This window comes from Prenolepis imparis, unplaced genomic scaffold, assembly GCF_030444845.1.
Source record: "Prenolepis imparis isolate NDT839.2.m4 unplaced genomic scaffold, iyPreImpa1.0 SCAF_8, whole genome shotgun sequence".
Lineage (NCBI taxonomy): Eukaryota > Metazoa > Arthropoda > Insecta > Hymenoptera > Formicidae > Prenolepis > Prenolepis imparis.
In genome coordinates this window covers 9713156-9732315 of record NW_028141166.1, presented here as the reverse complement: position 1 = coordinate 9732315, position 19160 = coordinate 9713156, and the positions used below count along the sequence as shown (strand labels likewise).

At 40.9% G+C, this 19160-nt stretch overlaps 2 protein-coding genes across 7 annotated transcripts in view; one reads left to right on the top strand and one right to left on the bottom strand.

Moving 5' to 3' along the window:
* Grh (grainy head) overlaps positions 1–19160 on the top strand; it is a 109654-nt gene that overhangs the window by 11707 nt on the left and 78787 nt on the right. For all 5 annotated transcript variants that reach the window (XM_083044607.1, XM_083044604.1, XM_083044606.1 and 2 more), the window contains one exon: positions 761–1503. In XM_083044607.1, coding sequence (XP_082900733.1) covers positions 761–1503 — 743 coding nt within the window. The remainder of the gene's footprint in view (positions 1–760; positions 1504–19160) is intronic.
* Positions 1–19160, bottom strand: part of LOC145939946 (uncharacterized) — a 124209-nt gene that overhangs the window by 35116 nt on the left and 69933 nt on the right. For both annotated transcript variants that reach the window (XM_083044609.1, XM_083044610.1), the window contains one exon: positions 245–288. In XM_083044609.1, coding sequence (XP_082900735.1) covers positions 245–288 — 44 coding nt within the window. The remainder of the gene's footprint in view (positions 1–244; positions 289–19160) is intronic.

Below are 19160 nucleotides of genomic sequence, written 5' to 3'. Positions count from 1 at the left end.
CAACAATACTTGCGAGAATCGCCTTAACATGCCTTTTTTAGAAAGAGAGATGTTATTATATAATATTTTTAATTCGATTAATATTTTTGACAATAGCAGATTTTTGTCAAAAAATATTAATCGCGAATAAGATATTATATAACATATTATTTAAAATGTTACTATTTTCATATTTTCAACATATTATATATATCTCCATATTACCACTATAAAAATGTTATAAAATAAATAATTTCTCACTCACCGATACGTAAAATTGCGGAGTTGTAGTACACAGCACACATTGATCTGAAAACAAAATATTCAAATTATGTATATACATATGTGTGTGTCGAATATCTCATAAACAATGTAGTTTAGAAAAATGTATAACATATAAAATAAAATAATATAATGTTTTAAATAATATGTTATAATACTTTAAACTCGATTAATATTTTTGACAGTTATCAGCTGATTTCTGTCAAAAAATATTGATCGAGTTTAAATAAACTTTATATTATTTTTTTTTTAATATAATTTCTTAAAATACAAAACCGAAGAAAGGCGCGCGCTTGGGCTGTTGTAGTATGATAAGAAAGAAATATTGTGAATAAATTTGTCTGATATGACAGCAAAATTAAACTGAAGGAAATCATCGCGCTATATTTGAATTTAATCAACATTCATGATCAATTCGTTAAATCTTCTGTCCGAAAATAATAATTTTACAATCGTGCAATGTACACCGCGACAATGACCCTAGCTACCTATATTACAGGTGCAGGAGACGCCAGTCTCGCCGGCGTCCTCCTCTCTGAGCAACCCAAATCAAAATGAGAACGAGCAGCAGGTCTTGCTGGCGACCATGCAGCCAGTAAATGTACTTGATCTGCATGAACCGCCGGCTGTGCACACCCTTCATCCGAAGTACCATCATCACCATCATAGTCACTATCACCATCATCATCATCACCATCAGCAGCAACAGCAGCAGCAGCAACAGCAGCAGCACATTCAGGGTAACGATTCAGACGACGTGCAGCAACGAAACGCCACAACGACGGACGACTCGGATGGTCGAGTTACGCCCGTTACCGAGACAGCCGCAGGTCTGATATACAACGACGGTCAGAAGACGGTGATGTACACCCACGACAAAGAGATCATCTACGAGAATGAGCACGAGGTACAAGTCGTCAAGTATCCACCGCCGCGACCGTCACCGCCGTCACCGTCGCCGCCATCAACCTGTGTCACCCCGAGATCAGCTGTTTCGGCCACCGCTGCGACCGCTCTACAGCTGCACTATCCGCAGCTGCAATTACAACATGAGGACAACCTGCCGCCGACAGTACGACACGCCGTGAGCGCATCCGTACCGAATTGCGGCGCCGCGACCCCCACGACGACGGTGCTCGTGCTTTCGGAGCTCGTCGCCGACCCGGCCATCAGCGGTGCGGCTGCAGCCGCGCAACAACTCACGCTTACTGCCGCCGCTGCCACAGCTTCGCTTCGTGTCGGGTAAGTTTTTTCAATCAATTTTTCCTATTTTACGCTTTACTAATTTGCACTCCTCCTTGTAATCCATATCGCGCACAGATATCTTCTCTAAGTTCTCTTGTAAATTCTTGTAAATTCTTGTAAATTGACTGTTCTTACAAAAGCGTATGTCTAGGGAAGTCTCTAGTGAAACCATTGAATATTTATTCGTACGATGCTAACTTCTATCTCAAGCTATCAACTAAAGTGAATTGAAATGTTCGCGTGAATGAAAGTTCTTGTCTGGTGATAAACAGAAGCGTGCAACATAATTGATAATATAATTTAATACAATTGCCGTATTTCTCTCGTGTATTGACTTATTATAGGTAGTTTAAAAAAAATTTAATAATTATATGCGACATATCGTCGCTCGTGAATATTGCACGTTTATGTCGTAAATTCTATACGCATATATTTCAAATATAATTAAGCCCATCTTGACTGTATAACAGTCGTCTAACGACGATATATTCGAGAGACGCGCGACAGATTGTAATTCATCCTCTCCCCGATTATTGACTTACAATGCGTCTTGCGGTTTGTCTATCTGCACAGCGGATGCGACCGCAACGCGGACACGAAAAGCAGTCGATGGCAACATAGACGTTAGTGTTTTTCATTAACACGTATCTCCATATGTGCATGAAGTATGTCAAAAGATATTGCTACATACAATAGCTCGCCATATGCGTTTGTGGACGAGACTAAAAATGGATAATCGTACGTTGCAGCCTGAACTGCGCTTAATATCGTGTCGCTAGACGATTCTAGACGCGTCGTAAATATAACAGTAGACAAAAGAAAAAAATTAATTAAAATGAATCATGTTTGTTTGTAACACGATGCGAAAGACATTTGAAGACGTGATCACAAGCCGGACACAAGTATACTTTCCTCGTCGAGATCGCCTAAAGATATTCAAAGTGATAATATATTAAAACGAGAGGACCCGAAGAGAGACGCGGCAAAGGTCAGAACGAAAAAATGAGGGGATAAGCTAAATGTCAGCTCTGGAGCTTGTTACAGTCTCCTCAAACGAATGCAGAGATTCAGTGGTTCGTTAGCGCGCGTATTTACGACACTGCGACCGAAACGGAGAATAATATAATCGCGAACTTTTACGAGTTACACGAATCTATCCCAAAGAAACTAAATATTCGTCGCAGATTGAAAACTTACAAATATTTGTCCAATTTATAATTTAAAATAATCGCGTGATTGATTAAATCAATCGAGATTGGATAAACGTCTATTCCATGTTAGGAAACTGGTTTTTTTGAGAAGCATCAATTAATTATAATTACGATTTGACGAAGATAATGACGTTCACGTATCACATCACTCGGTTTAATTACGACGATTAATAATATCTCTTTTTATTGAAATCTCGTTCTCTTCATTAGCGAATTATCCTGGCTGTTACACGGACGGTAGCACGGGATGCCAAAAAGAATCAGAACGATAGTCTATATATACATACATATATATGTATATAGCGCTAGAGGAGCGGAGCGTTATCTGGCGCGTGTATCAGCGTCGACAATTAACAATTATTGCGCGCACTTGGCCGCGAGCGGTGCGGATAAGTTACGTTGCTATGTAGAATTTATTATTATGACGCGGGAGAGACTCTATATACGATATATATATATATATATATATATATCATGCGTGTGTGCGCGAACGTGCGAATTACGCGCGCGCGCGTTTCGCTCGTCGACAATCCGCCACATGCGTGGAATATCGCGAACCAATAACCATTAACTGCACACACCGGCGCGCGCCACTTTGCGATTTTGCAATAAATAAAAATCAGCCGCAATTAATCGGCGTGAAATATGCACACGCGAAGACCTTGGACGTAGGCAAAAAAAAAAAAAAAAAAAGAGAGAGAAAGAAGAAACTGCGCCACTTCTCGCGAACGCTTATTTTTCGCGCTCACCCCGTTATTACGAAGCGTGTTATCATATATACGCTCCCCTGCCGAATTTCGCCTCGAATGAGATTCCTTCTCGTGGGGCCGTTCACCAAACGAAGCGCGGCCGCTCCTGTGTTTTTTCTTCGCCTTTCCATTTTTCGTCAAAACACGGTTGGCATACACAGATTGAAAAAGAATCGGCCGACTCATTCCCGAGAAACGACGACTGCCTCTCTCGCTAAGAGGTGACTCCTCTTAGCGATCTTCGAAAATTCAAGTTCCCTTTCACTTCGCACCTTCAAACGCGTCACTGTGCGTTTCGACGATGATCGAAGCGCAGTGAAGAGAGAGAAAAGGGAGACCTTGAAGATCTCATCATACAATTCTCTCGCATTTTCGATGTTGAATATGATTTTCTTCCGTGTTATCAATGAAGACTTTAATATGACGTGATATACACGAAGAATTTTTTAATTAAATTTATTATTGCTTCTTGAAACCACAAAATATAGTTTCCATGCTATATTTTTTAATTAATGGAATTATTCTCAAGAATGTATAAGTACTTTACTTTCTTTTGTTTGTCTTTAAATAAAAGATAATAAATAATTAATAAACAATTTCCGACAAGAAAATGTTCCGAATTGAATTCTTTTGTTCTTCGCAATCGAGGAGAAGAAAGAAAAAAAGTCCTTAGAGGTTCCTCTTCTCCTCTATTCTCTTTTGTCTAGTCCTCCATGATCAGAACTCAGCGCGCTCGCAAAAAAGAGCCCCTTCGTGTTCTCTCATTTTCTTTCTGTTGGTCGTCCATAGCCGTAGGAATGAAGAGAGAGAAAAGGAATACCAGAAGCACTCCCTTTCCATTCATCCATGGTCTCAAGAAGGAAGTAAGAAAATGAGTTTCTCGCGAATTTCCGTCTCCTTTTATGTATTTAATGTTCTTATGTATTTTAATTTGATCAAGATTATATAGTTCACACTATGTGTGTGTTTACTTTTTCGTAAAATATAATTTATAAATGTGAAGTAAAAGATACAACTTTTATACTTTAGCTTTAGATTATATTATGAAGAAATATAACACGGAAATAATTATATTAATTATCAAAATTTAAAAAAAAATATATATTTAAAAAGGAGAATGAAACAATTATGTCGTCATGAATGACCATGTGCGAATCGATAATTACAATCTACATGTCCCTTTTATAATTGTCAGTACATGGAATGAAGAGGATATGTCTACTTATTCTCACATTTGATTCGTCCCTTTAATTCAAGTTTCTTCTAAGAGAAGATTATCCGTCAGAGCATGCGGATTGATCCATCTTAAATTGTGAACCTGTCTGGAGTTTCGCCGGTGAGCAATCGCGAACGAGTTAAGCCGTGGAATAAGTAGCTTAAAAGTAGCGCGGGGAGAACAGATCTCGTTTTCGACGACAAGTTTCAAATCGACTGACTGAATTTCGATCCCGAATCGTGCGCTCATCTCTCTTGTACTTGATACATTTCAAATTGCGCGTTATAAAACTTATATTTAACTAAATTGTTGTGTCAATAAAAAAACGGTAAACAATATTTTTATTATTCTGGATTGACGTAGACTGCATTTATATTTAAATTTATTTATATATGAAGAAAAGGATTGCTACATTGAAGAAGAAAAATGGTTGTTCTTTTATACGTCAAAATTTATATAATTTATTTCTTGTTACTTTCTTTGGCCTATAATACGATTTAATATATTTCTTAATATACTTCTACACACATTCCGTCATCTTTTTCATTAACCAAACACTTCGAAACGTCTCGATACGCCCAAGAACTTAATCGATCGTTGCCAACGACGATTTCTCTGCCATTTTACAAATAACGCACGACATGCAGACCCATTGCTCCGATCGATCACCGTCTCTTTCTCTCGAATCACCGGTGCATTGGTCGCGATATTATCAGCGACCCACGTGTATCTACATCACGTTAAAATAATGGATATTAATAACGTTGAAGGAACATCTCGCGATAGGAAATACCTATATTGTACTTTTTTGCGATTCAGTAATTCGCGTGGAAAATTTACGATGGTACTCCTACGCGTTGCACTGATAGTTATATCTCGAGGCATTTCGACTCTCTTCGTAATCGCGGCACCGAACGGTTTTTCGCTCCGCGAAAATTATAATGTTCGCGCGGCGACGGCTTCACACGTCGCTGATCACCGTGTTTTCCTCGTCAATGGGACGCGCTCGCGCAAATATAATCCTTGTCTCATGTGTGCGAGTGTACACCGCCGCGGTAACCACAATAGCCGCACAATCGCCTAATGGCGAGGACCGAGCACCGCTTGAGGGCCGCGGCGGCGTAATCTATGTTAATACGCCGGCGGAGGTGGTTGGAGGTATAATAATAGTGTTTTCGAGGATGTGACGTCATACACACCGCCGCACACGCATACACGCCGCGCTTTTCGTGGATTATTTATTTGACAGATATCCCTACGGGGCGTTTCTACGTTTATAACCCCGATGCTCTCTCTTTCTCCTTTTTCTCTGGATTTGTATCCCACCATATACAGTCCGGCCATCGCGTATACCGGTGTAAGTTACCGGTGGCCTATTAACGCCGGCGTGGAAGGCACGATATATCCATGTATACCTGCAGGCGTGGTGAGATCGGTTTCGAGAACGCCCGCGTGCCACACGGCTACGGAATTTTTCAGCTCCGCTTTCCTCACGCTTCTCAAGAAGCGCGAAGGGTTTACTTGCTGACGGCATCGCGCGCGGATACGCGAAGACGCTATATTATGTAAATCGCATTAAGTGCGGAGCGACTACGTCAAATGATTATCAATTAACGTTGATATGATTCTCTATGCAAAATGTTGGAAAATTATACTGCACACGCGCGTGTGTACGTACAAGAAAGCGCGTAACGTAACACTAATGAATGTAATAAAGTTGTTGTTTGTATATATATTTTAATTGGCGCATAAATGCCATTTATAATATATATTATAATAAAATGAACGATATTACACATATACACACGTGCGCGCGGAGGGCAAAGGCACATCATGAACCTCGAATACATCGTTTCCGTATTATCGACAGCGCGATTAAGGATCAATCGACGTAAACGGGCGTGTAAATGCATCTTATATGCAAAACGACGCGCTCGCGAATTCATCGCGTGGAGATACCCCTCTTAAGTGTACACTCGAAATGGAATCGCATCCCCCTCATCATTCGCGAAAGCGCCGCCGCATCCTGCGAATTTTTGGATTACCGGAGGCTAACGTTTTGTATGCGCGCCAAATTGCTGTAATGACGGTGCACCGACGTAAAAACCGTTTCGTTCGTGGAAACATAAGCCATGACGTCCCCCGTCCCTTCTTTCGTCTGTGTCCCTCATCTCGTACATCTCTCTCGTCCCATTTCTTGTATATCCCGTATCCCCGTTCCACGAAGCGTTCTCTACAGTCGTTCCACGTTGTTCTATATAGATGCATCGGGGAGGGAAAATTTTATTTTAAGTGATTTACATCTAACCGAGATCGATCTTATCTTGCATCATTTTTTGCGCCATCAATGCGGCATTGCGTTTACGACGATTAATTACATCATTTAAACGACCTGTAGAATACTTCCCATAGAAGATTTCCACGATTTTCCAATTTTTTAATTTAAAATTATTATCGTGAAAAAATTATCGCGATTTGACTCTGTGATAAACATGTGCCTCTTATAAAGCAATTAATGTTTGATTGACTCAGACGAATGATCAGATGTTGCTTGATCGTAAGACAGAAATTGAAACATCAGAAAATAATTTATTAAATGTTTTTTTTTTTCAAGGCACAAAACGTCTCTAATTTACATTGTACTTCTACGTAGTTACACATAATTATATGTTGCAATCGATAAAAAAAAGAATACCTAACTAATGTATTCACTAACGAGAACGATTTGCACGATAAGTATCCCAAGAAATTGAGTCACCATCTTACGCCGACTTCGCAAAATCATGACTAAAATTGATTAGAAATTTCCACGCCGATTTCATAACACGTTCGGTTTTTTTTCTTCTCACCGCGATCTTATACGCACATCGATATAAATGAAATACAAAAAAAAAGAAGAAATATACATACACAGTCGCGGAGGCGTGCCGCGATGCATATATGTATATACCGTAATTGCTCGCAAATGGAAATCGGCTGACGTAAAGACAAATTCGTTCGTTTGCGTTCGTGAGTGATTATGATATGGCGCAATAGTGTAGATCGTGTACATGTGCGCATAAATACAACGCCTGTCTGTGTTAACATATCACCTCGCGGCGAGCGATATCTCCTTTTTTTTTCTTTTTTTTTCCCCTCTTTTTTTCCCCGTCTCTTTATCTTCGTACCGTCGTCGCGAATTTGCATTTACGCACGTACATGCATTAGCAAACGTTACATACGGCTCGAAGAAGTGAAGAAGTGAAACCGTAGTACGGATCAATCTCTCTCGACTCCTGCAAATCGGATCGAATCGGATGGAGAATCGGTTCCTCCCCATCGGTTTCGAGACGACGATGGCCTTCGCGTCGATTACGCCCCGCGCTTATGAATGCAAATTGAGCACGCTTATTGAACGTACTGACACTCCTTTGTAGGTGCGCGGGGATCGATCGACTTTATATCCGGATTTAATGGGAATTGTTATTGCAGGCTGTTATCTGCCCGTTGCCGCCCGCGTGTGTATGTGGTGACTTTTATTTTTTATTTTCGCGCGATTAACGCGGAAATCGATCCCGATTCGCGCGCATTTTTATCTGGCAACGAGTATAGCGAGAACTTTGTCATGAATATGTCATTATATATGTAGCTCCGGATGCAAATTTTCGCGCTTCCGCTCCGATAGAATTTTCTGCCTGCATCGGCCGCGCAGCAAAAACTATTTCGCTTCTCCTCTCTGTGGCTTCTCTTTCCCTCTCGTCCGGCAAATATCTGTAATTTCACATGCATCGTTCAATGCTCGATATTCAAGATCGCAAGTCATTGGAACGCGAAAATAGGCTGATGCGCTCTCGTTCCATCAGAAATCGCGCACTTGCTCCCGCGATTTCGAATCCCCCTTTTAAGATCGAAGGGCGTAGCCCACGTAAAAGGACTTCCGGCGCAAGAGAGAAAGAGAGAGGTAAGCAACTTTTGTTATTTTAACGGCCCTTTAAACGCGCGTCCTCGGCCCGCGGAAAAAATCCAATTAGTCGTCCCTCGTCGTCGAATCCTTGTATCGTGCGCGATGCCACGGGGCAAAAAGCCAAAATAAGGACGCGTGCGTGCATGCACGCATGAAACAGCGGCATGCATCAAGACACACGCAAGAAAATCCGTCCAATATATGCCCGTCGGCTAGGAATGCATGCGATACTCCGATAATATACGGCTACTCCGCTTTCGGTACTTAATGTCACAGATACATATTATATATACCCGCGTATCAAGTTTACATATATTAAAAAACTTGAAAATTAGCGCACGCTCTCTTTAACATTGAAAAATTTGAAGATAATTTTTTTCCCAAATGATATATACTGCAAATGTGCAAATAAAAAAAATATTCCATTAGAGAGTTTTGCTTCCTTTTTTTCTCTCTTTCTCTATCTCTATTTAATGTCAATCTCTATCTAGCGAAAATTATCGTCGTTATTCTTTTAAAAAACGATATCGAACGAATAACAAAATAATGATAAAAATTCAAGTCTAACACTAATGATGCATCGCATATACGAGCGAATCTCTTGTAGATCGGCACGTTACGTTTACGTATGCGTGATGCGTGCACCGTATCAATAAACTCCGTGCATTTCCATACAGAGCGCTCGTAAATTACCAGGGCGGGTATACGTTGAATGAACTGGCGAACAGTTAGAACGCGCGGTGGAATCGGATGAATCGCGACGAGGCCGCTAAAGAGACGCGTTCACGTCGTCCGTGTGATAGTGACTTGTTTCCACGCTAGTTTGACGACGCTACTTCATTCAAGGATCCCGACCGGTTGAATACGTACGTAAGCACAAGCCGGTATGAATGGAATTAGGTGCTGTCGATTATTTCTTTACGCCGTGTGATCGCTTTCAACTTGTCTTGCTACAAAGAGCGTATGAAACGATCTGTTTGGCATTTGCCGAGTGAATAGTCTTTTGTATGCTAAAATGTATGCTTTAATTCTGATGCAGCATGTTAAATTGGCATTGCGGAATATATGTATATAACGTCAGAAATTATGATGGCAACCATAATAGATAATTTTGCTTTTGTATTAATCACTTATAGCAAATTTATATGTATTATTCAGGAGTATATATTTATATATATATGTATACCTTATAAGATTAAAATGATTAACTCTCTCGAACATATCTGACAAGTAGCATAATAAGAATGACATTACTATTTTTTTTTCATATGAAATTCTCCTCATATCCGTGTAATAGACCGCAAAACATTTTTTCCTCGTACAATAGAATCGAAATACATAACTCAGATTTCAAAGTGCTGACCGCAGACTTCCGCAGATTAATATATATTATATTCCTAAGGTAGCAGAAATATGCACACAGAATCTAGAAATTATCAGTATGACCATCATACGCCTCCCGTGCAATTTTGACATTCCGTGAAAAATATTTTATTGCATAATCGTCCTTTTCTAAAAACAAATTCTAAACATACGAATGTGCAGCGTATCTACTTATGAAAGTAGACGCTCGTTCTACTACAATTTAATCCAACATATCTGTGAATCCCTTCGTTAGTAAATGGCAATCTACAATAGTATTGCCTGCCTCAGTCTGCCTCAGTCCACGTTGCACGTCAGCAATTTAGAATATATATATATATATAAAGCTTTACAAAATTCTACAATAGATACAGAACGCAAGCAACGGATCATAAAATGTAAGAAACTTCTGAGAATGCAGCACGTTCAACTCTGCACGTTCTAGAGCGAAGTGACGTGCCGTTTTGCGTCCATTGTAGAATGATCTTAAAAGAGAAGTCCCGGGATAATCCGATCGAGCATTGTGCGTGGTCGCGCCGCGTGGCGCGTCGCCGCGTCATCCGACACAACGAGCGGACTCGCCGCAGTGCTCGCGATAAACGAGCTCGAGGAAGGTAGTACGAGGGTATAGGTGAGGAAGTAAGATATAAGGTAGACCCTGATATAAGAGAACGCGAGGAGAGAGAGTGCGCGCTACGCCGTTGCACGCATACCTGGACGGAAGCGCGAGACAGAGATGAGATGGTGAAGAAGGAACGGCGGGAAGAGGGCAAGGAAAGAGGACGTCGAAGGGCAAGATGGCCGCTGCCGCAGCAGCAGCATCAGCAGCAGCAGCGGCGGCGTGGTCCAGTCCTCTACGAAGAAAAGCGTCGGACCTCCGCATCGTCGTTCGTCTCTCCTTTTAATTCCCACCGCTGTCCTTCGTCTGTACTTGGTGCCTCCTTCGTCCTCCACCCCGTCCTCTCTCCTTGCCCTTTCTCGTTTCTTTCCCCCCTCGTTTCCCCCTACGATGGCAGACGCTCCTCTCCCTTTACCCCCTTCTTCACGCTTCTCTCCCGACTGTTTTTTCTTTCCTTCTCGCTCTGCTTCTGTCGCGATCTCGCCATTTCCATCTCGTGTCTCGTCGTCTCCGTCCCGCCAACGTAGCGATTCCGCTCGTTCGTTCTCCAATAAACTCTCCCTCCTCCGGGCGATCGCCATTATGCCACGTGATCGAAACGTTAGGCTTTTACGCGAGTGGTTATCCAGAAAACCGGCGCAAAATCGCCGATTTGTACATTTATCGAATTACGGATGGTGCCTGCCGGCAGACATCCGCCTCTCTGTCTGACCCTATATTGTTCTGTATCCCCTTCTATTAATGAATAGAAATGTTTGGCTGCCGTGCGCACTCTTGGGATTTCGTTGGAGTATTAATAATTGGAATAATTAAAAGATAATAAAGATCATGATTTTAATATATATACATCGCGAAAAATAATTCGCAATATATTAATTAAAAAATTGTAATTTCGTAACGAGTATATCTTTTCATTGTATTGTAATGTTTGGCATACAAGTTAAAACAGATACGGTTGGTTTAACGAATCGGTCCTGTCCTTTCTCGATCAAATCCCCGCGACCCTTTTTCTTTTTATCCAGTCACGCCCTATGTCGCAGCGCGACGATATCTCCGTGACGATAAGAAACCGAGGAAAGTAAGCAATTAGCGCGCCTGAGCAACGCGTCTCGTCGCTCGGTCGTTAATTAGCGAGTTCCGCGAGAATTCCGATACTTTGCGTGCCTCTCCCATCGTCGGGCACCGGCGCGCCTACAACGCGATTGCGAGAGGAAATCGAATCGCGCGCGAGAGCGCGGTTTCATAATTATCGGCATCGCCTGAAATTATTAGTCATTAAAGAGTATTGTCGGCCATGTCGGAGAGCGTAATTGCGCGCGTTATCTCGCGGAACATCGCGTAAATCTAGTGACGGGAAACAACCGCGTTACGTTTCGCTTGGACACAACAAAGTAAAGAAATAAAAAAAAGTGAGATAGAGAAAAATATCGATAGAGTTGGATCGACGATCAAAACGGGAGAAACGCCCTCGAATCTTTGAGCGCGCGTAATTGCTTTGGAGCACGAAATATCATCGCGTATTTTTTTTACCTTCTCCAGCTTGTGAAAGATAGATTTTTATGCAAATAAAATATATTAAGATAATTGACATATGATGTAACTACTGACAAACAGATTTCTTCCGTTTCGCTACCGCCATTTAATATTCGATATGTTTATAGTTACATTTATTGGTAGTATATCTAGAAAGAGTTATTAATCTTTTAGTGCTATTATGGTAATGCTATTATTTTGTCTTCTTCGTAATATGTATCTCTTCACAAATATAAATGCGATAATTACGTAACCAGATATATATTCCGCATCGCAACAAAAACGAAAAGGAATACATTATATACCGGCGGTATATGTTTTACAAATCGAATCAGATTACAGGAGCAGCTCCCGGGTTTGAGCCGCGTCCCCGCCTTAACTGATTCTATTATATTAATTACAGCGCAACACGATCAGAGCGGCGGGACGATGCAACCGAGATTAGATCGAAGGGACGGCATAATCGGAAGGGGAGAGTCACAGGTCGTTTGTCGTCGGGCATGCATTAATTCGTGCGATTTCACGATTCACGATCGATGGTGCGGCGGAAGGGATAATTGCGGCCGGTTTGCTCGCACTATCTATGTAGGAACGCGATTGAGAGCTGCCTTTTTGTTCGCGAAAAGCTCGTGGAAAACGCTAGCTAGCTAGCTCCGCGGCGGCCCAAGTCCGCGAGCCGGCCATCGGATATGCGTAATAACACCCTTTAACGCGGTACACGCTTGGCAATAATGTTGCAACGCGTCTCGGTCGGACCCGGGTTGGTCCCGGCGGGCTCCAACCAACGAACATACGTACATACGTCTCTCTCGAAGGATGGTAGACGCGCCTCCGCCTAAGTCCGGACGTATCCAATAAGTGATTTCACGGCAACGAACCCTCGGCGGAACAAATTTGCCTTCAAACGCACAAAAAAATCGCACATACTCTCCTTACGTTTATCTATGATATCTATCTATCTGGATTCGGATGTCGTTTTGTTCTTGTTACCGTTAGTCCGAAGTGTAACACGGATGTTGCGGCTTACTTGATATAAACGGCAGTTTCGCTCGATTTCGGATTACATACACTCCATGTTTTTCGTTTTCTTTCTTTCTCTTTCTACATTGCTATCGATCATATTTTTATATCGTATATTATTATGCTTACAATTAAATCAGTGTTACTTACACGGGAAGCTCAGTGAATCATGAATTTGGTACTTCATGTAATATAATTCAAGGCAACATATATAATTATTTCTATTTTGTAATTAGAAAATATATTAAGATATAAAAAACAACTCTTTCTTGGCAGTAAAAAGATTTTTAAATTTTAAATTTGATTATATATTTTATCTTTAAATTATGTAGAAATTTATTTTTTTAATTCCAAATACTCTGTCAATGTTACAGATATTTTAAATCTGCTTGCATCATGTTTTTCTTAGAATTGTTTGTATAATCGATGCTCAAAATAACAAGTTTTTAGTACGATAATTTATAATGATCTCAATATCAGATGAACTAAAATCGTCAACATGTTTGCGAAACGCTTAAGATAAGATCAAGTTTAATAATGGCTTTCTCGATAGTTGGATATCTGCAACGATCGCTGGCATTGCCATTTTCCCATGCTCGTTCCTTTCATTTTTACCAACCGATAGATATTTAATATCGTTGATTTAATAACAGCTATTCTTGCGATTTATTACTTCGATTGCGTGCAATGTTATTCGCAATTAAATTGGCGGCTCTTGCAGACTCAAAAAATTCTGATTGTCGCGACACGTTTACGTGCACACACATCTAATGTAATTATTTATTGATCACATGAAACCATTCGTACGATTAATAGAGATTCAAAGCTCACAATATAATTTACTTCCATTGACATCTTAAGTTCATTTCGCTGAATGGCGATCACGTGCGCAGTAAGTGTCAAAATCTGACACTTGTAACAAATCGTAGACGCACTCGAAGCTCTGAGTGAGACGGATTTGATTAATAATGCAGCGTGGTAATATAAGTCAATGGACATTAATCGTTGATCGATTCCCCGCCGTAAAACGTAATAACACCTATCTCAACACAGTACTGCGATTCTTTCAACAATGACGTGTCGCTATCGTTACGCATATATTTTGACATAGCGATATCATGGTTAAAAATATTATTTTACAGATATTTTAAATCTTTTTTTTTTTTTTTTAGAATTGTTTGAGTCGCTCTTTTAGTTAGATTCTTTACAGAATCGCAGTACAGTGGATACGCAATGAATATAGCGGTGAGGATGATTACCGTCCCATCGACAGAATTATCGCCCAGCTGAAGGAGAGTTCCTGAACCTTTGCGAGATAATCGAAGGGAACGTTGTGAAAATGGCCTACGACGACGGCAACAAGAGAAAACCATGCACGCTCAACCGGGGCTTGTTAATGAGAGCGCTGGCCGATAATCGGCTCACTCGAGATCGGCTTGTTAACGAACCCTCTCAGCACGTTACCCTCGATTTACCACAATTTCGCGGCAAACTGTTTTCGCGCGCCGCGATATTTCATCGGCGTCCGGGCGATCGATATCTGTCATGATAATTATCGACGTCCGTCGTGGCATGGAATACTTTACGGCCGCCAAACACTTACCGACGCAATTATAAAGGTAGTTAATGAATGAACGAGAAATTGACGCGATCGCGTGTATTTCATAACCGGCGGTCGTATAATTAATAAAATCGTATCTGCGAGCGAGAGAGCGGCACGCTCGAATATTCAAATATACTGGTCGCATTTCTTATAAAGGGGAAAGCCGGCGATTAAGGAAAATTTGCACCGGCGGCATTCCGTTCAAGCAGAACTTACGATTATGGGGATTAGAGGCGGAAATGGAGACGAGAAAAACATCAAGTAGACGGATAATCGAATATTGAGCGACGTCGTCGCGTCTGAGGAATTTAAATGAGGGATTATTTACCTATATATGATTCGATAAAAGATTATCGTGAATTTATGTCGGCGAATTACACCGCGAAGCTATTAACGAAGTAAAATTTATGTAATGAAAATACAGTTGTTATAAAACTACCAAACATCTCTCGCACTCCTACACACATGTGCATAAATCGTAAAGATAAATCGACACGTCAATTCACGATGCAAATATCAAGTATGTGTGTAAGTGTCGAACGAAAACGACGAAAATAAAGATGCGCGTGATGGACAAAATGAAAGAGAGAGGAAAGAAAAAGTCGAGTCCAAAGATCATTTTTGCTCGAGGCGGCAATAAACGTTTGTCATTCGAATTCGGAAACGCGCGAGTGATTCATCGACGACCCTAAAATAAACGTGATGAGCCGCCGCGGTTGTCTGAGAGATTTCGGTATTAAATTTTGACAAGTCATGTTAATCGAGCAGCTCGCAAATTTTTTTTCGAGACAAAAATTCCATGTCTGACGCAAACGCAAATTTCATTTGTCCTACTATTGATTTTTGCGCTGCAAGAATTTCATTTTCTCCATAACAAGAACGTTATAAAATATAATATAACAGCTGAAAAATAGTTGTCACACATTAATGTACAAAGGAAAAGAGATATAATTTATGTCGCAGTTGGAAATATCTGATATAAATGCGAGTATTTTGCTGAATTCAACTTCATTAAAATTCATTCATCTATCATATATCATAATTATAATATCAACCAGTTTTCTCATAGATTTATCTCTATCAATTAATTCTGCTATAAATGTAATATCTACAGATTACGTTTTTTCAACATAGCAGAAAAATTTAAGATACATAAAGAGAAGGTATAAAAAAATAAGAGTGATGAAAATCGTGCTGTTGGTAACTGGTTTACAGTTCGCAGTTTATAGGTACGGATAAGCGAGATAGGAGAAAGGTACGGCTTCATTCATAGAATCTCAGATATCGCTCGAACATCGGCGGGGCAGCGGCGGCGCGACTCGGCGCACATAAATGATTATCTTAACCCGGTCTCTGTAAGGTTAATGATCGCCCAAGGGTCGCGTTAAAACACCCTGGATGCGGTTAGCTCTTCGAAGGAACGAGACAGAGCGAGAGACGGAAAAAGAGACAGACAAACGAGAAATGAGAGAGAGAGAGAGACACGCGGACTCGTGTGCAGAACAAGTGCAGGCCTGGTCTTAGCGGCTGCAGGCGGGCAGACAGGTTGTCCAGATTCCACGGAAGGTCGTTTGCTTTGCTTACCGCGGGTCGCGAGAGGCAGTCTCGAACACTGAGCACTTCGGGCTCAAACCGTAGTAAGCTAGGAGCGAGAAGGAGCGATAGGGGAAAAAGAGACGGACGAGCGGGCAAGCGTGAAGGAGAAATAGACGATGCAGGTCAGACGGAGAGAGTCGGCCGCGAGTAAGAGACGCGCGCGGTGACACGTGCACGCACACGTGTGTTTACACGCGACTTCGCGGCTACTCGCACATAAATGTATGCGTTTTCTCGTCATCCATCGCTCCTTCACTTTGTCGTCTTTGCACTTTTTCTCGTATCGATCAGCTAGTGTAACTAGACATCTCTCGCTGATGCACTCGGTATATGACCCGGTCTGGTCTACTAGATGGTTTTTAAGTAGTCAATCTTCACACATCATACTTGCGCGTACTTGAATGCAAGTGTGGATGTGCGTACGAGCGCGTGTATCCATGTAATGCGAGATAGAGATCTGCTTTTTTCAAATCGTACTGCAAGTATTGAAACCGAAATTTAAAAATATCTTATTTTAATAAAAATGCAAATTAACATTGTACAAAAATAATATAAAATTGTCATTTTAACTAGATAGTTTTAATCAGATATTTTATACTTCTACAGCCTAAATCATAAATTTTTCATCTACATTAATGATAATTTCTTCCAATTCAAAAAATCAAGATCTCATCTCTTCCCTTTATATGATAGAAATATTTTTTTAGCCGCCAAATATCTCGTCTATTAAATCGAATAAACGTTCGGGGGTCTAAACTTTTAAGTAAATTGTATAGAAATTAAATAAATCGAAATTATACGCGAATTCAATTTCTATCTCGAAACGCCAGACAGAAGAAGAGGGGATTTTACAGACACCGGATACCCAGTTCTCCGTGTTGACCGCTGTCAGACTGGAGAAAGCTCCGACCGATGTGTGGGCTTATATGCTGATGTGCGCGATTCGTGTGTGTGTCGCTCACGCGGATTATTCGCGCATGGGTGCTCTCGCGTACACGTGGTATCCCGGCGGATTCATGGGTGTGTTTCTCTACCTCGCCCTCCGTGAAATTCTTCACGAGATCTATCCGCATTGTGCCTCTCGGACAAGCACGAAATTCTCCAAAAGATCTCCAACTGCAGCAACAATAGTATTTTTTCGCTCGAGAGACTAAGAAAAGTTGCACGTTTACTTTTCGAAAGTAGATTATTATTATTTAAAAGATTATATACAATTTCCTTCATGTAACGCTATTATATAATGATAAAGATCCTGATATGATAAGTAATGATTATAACGAGAAACTATAGTTTCTAGTGTTTAAATGTGAAAAGATAAATCTCAGCAAAAAATTATTCGTATGGAATTTTTTTTCTAAAGGCTCGACTTCAAAATGACACGAACGGTTAAATTAAACAGCCGACAAGATCTAACAAGCAAATATAATCCACTGTCGAGATTTATCAAAGATTAATAGTGAATTATGGCCATTAATCAGAACGTAGAATTTATGTAGCATAACTTAACGTTATATAAGTTGCGTCATACGCGCGAATCTGGTTCCAATAGAACCCTCTCGACGAGAGAGAAAATACTATCGGTGCCTTTTCACCGAGGGTGAGCCATACCGCGCCGATAGTGATATACAGGAGGTGGGTTCTACGTCAGTCACACATACAAAAAAGGCGTTCCTTTAGACACATTTTATTTTCGCCTCATTCTCAGCCGATGAGTGCCAAGCTCAATGAGGAAGAATTCAACGCTAGCGAAGTAGGTAGGCAAGTACGTAAGGAAAAGGGAGAGAAGGGAAAGAGGAGGCAGCTGTCCACGGTCAGATCCACGGTCAGGTTGCTTTTTTTAGCCGCTGCTTGAACGACAGCCACGAAGAGAGCACAATCGACCGGAATTAGCGAGCCTTGTGCTATCTCGCGTATTGTTCGCGCCGAAGCGACGTGCACACACGCGTGCTCGTGCATATCGGCTCACGCCCTCGGACGGTCGCGTCATATAAGCGCGCGAGCAGCTGTTTTTCTCGCGTCACACGTGAGGAATGCCTTTGATTTATGACGGGTGCGCGACGATTGCGACTTCGCATGCTCGCGAACGAACGAACGAAAGAGTGGCAACGCAGAGATGCTTTTTATCGTTCCCGCCTTCGGGAGAGGATGTTCGCTCGTTATCCCGCGACTGCGTGACATTGCGCGCATAATTAGGAAATTCGTACGTTTGAACGAGTTCTCGTTAACTCGCGTTATACTTTCCATAAATCTCCTTCGTGCCGATTGTACATCTTTTTCTTTTCGAGAAGACGCGTTTCGCGAGATAATGTCTGTGCGAAACGCTGAGGACAGATATAGCTCGTAATACTGATTGTGAGTTAATGTCAGGATGATTGCACTGTCAACAGAGTATTTTCTCTGGCTAATTTTGTAGCCAGAATCATCGTTCAAATAATATAATAATTATTTAATATAAAGTTACAAAAAATAACTATCATAGAGTATCATCGAATAACGAAAAGGTAGAACTATATATTGTCATTTCTTCAAAATATGAAAAAATAACGTGAAAGATACGTCACTGTTAAAACTCAATAATATTTTCATACTATAAAATATATGATAATCGTTTTTTTTTAAATTGTAGTCTTGAGAAAATTGACTCTTAATAATGTGATCATTTTCTATTTAAGAGAAACAATTTATATCTCACGCGGCATGAAATGTGTGATAGTTTAGAAAACAAATTTGAATATTCGTAATTATAAATAAACGGAAGTGTATTCTCGCAAACAAGATGCAAAGTTAGGTTGAGACGACTGA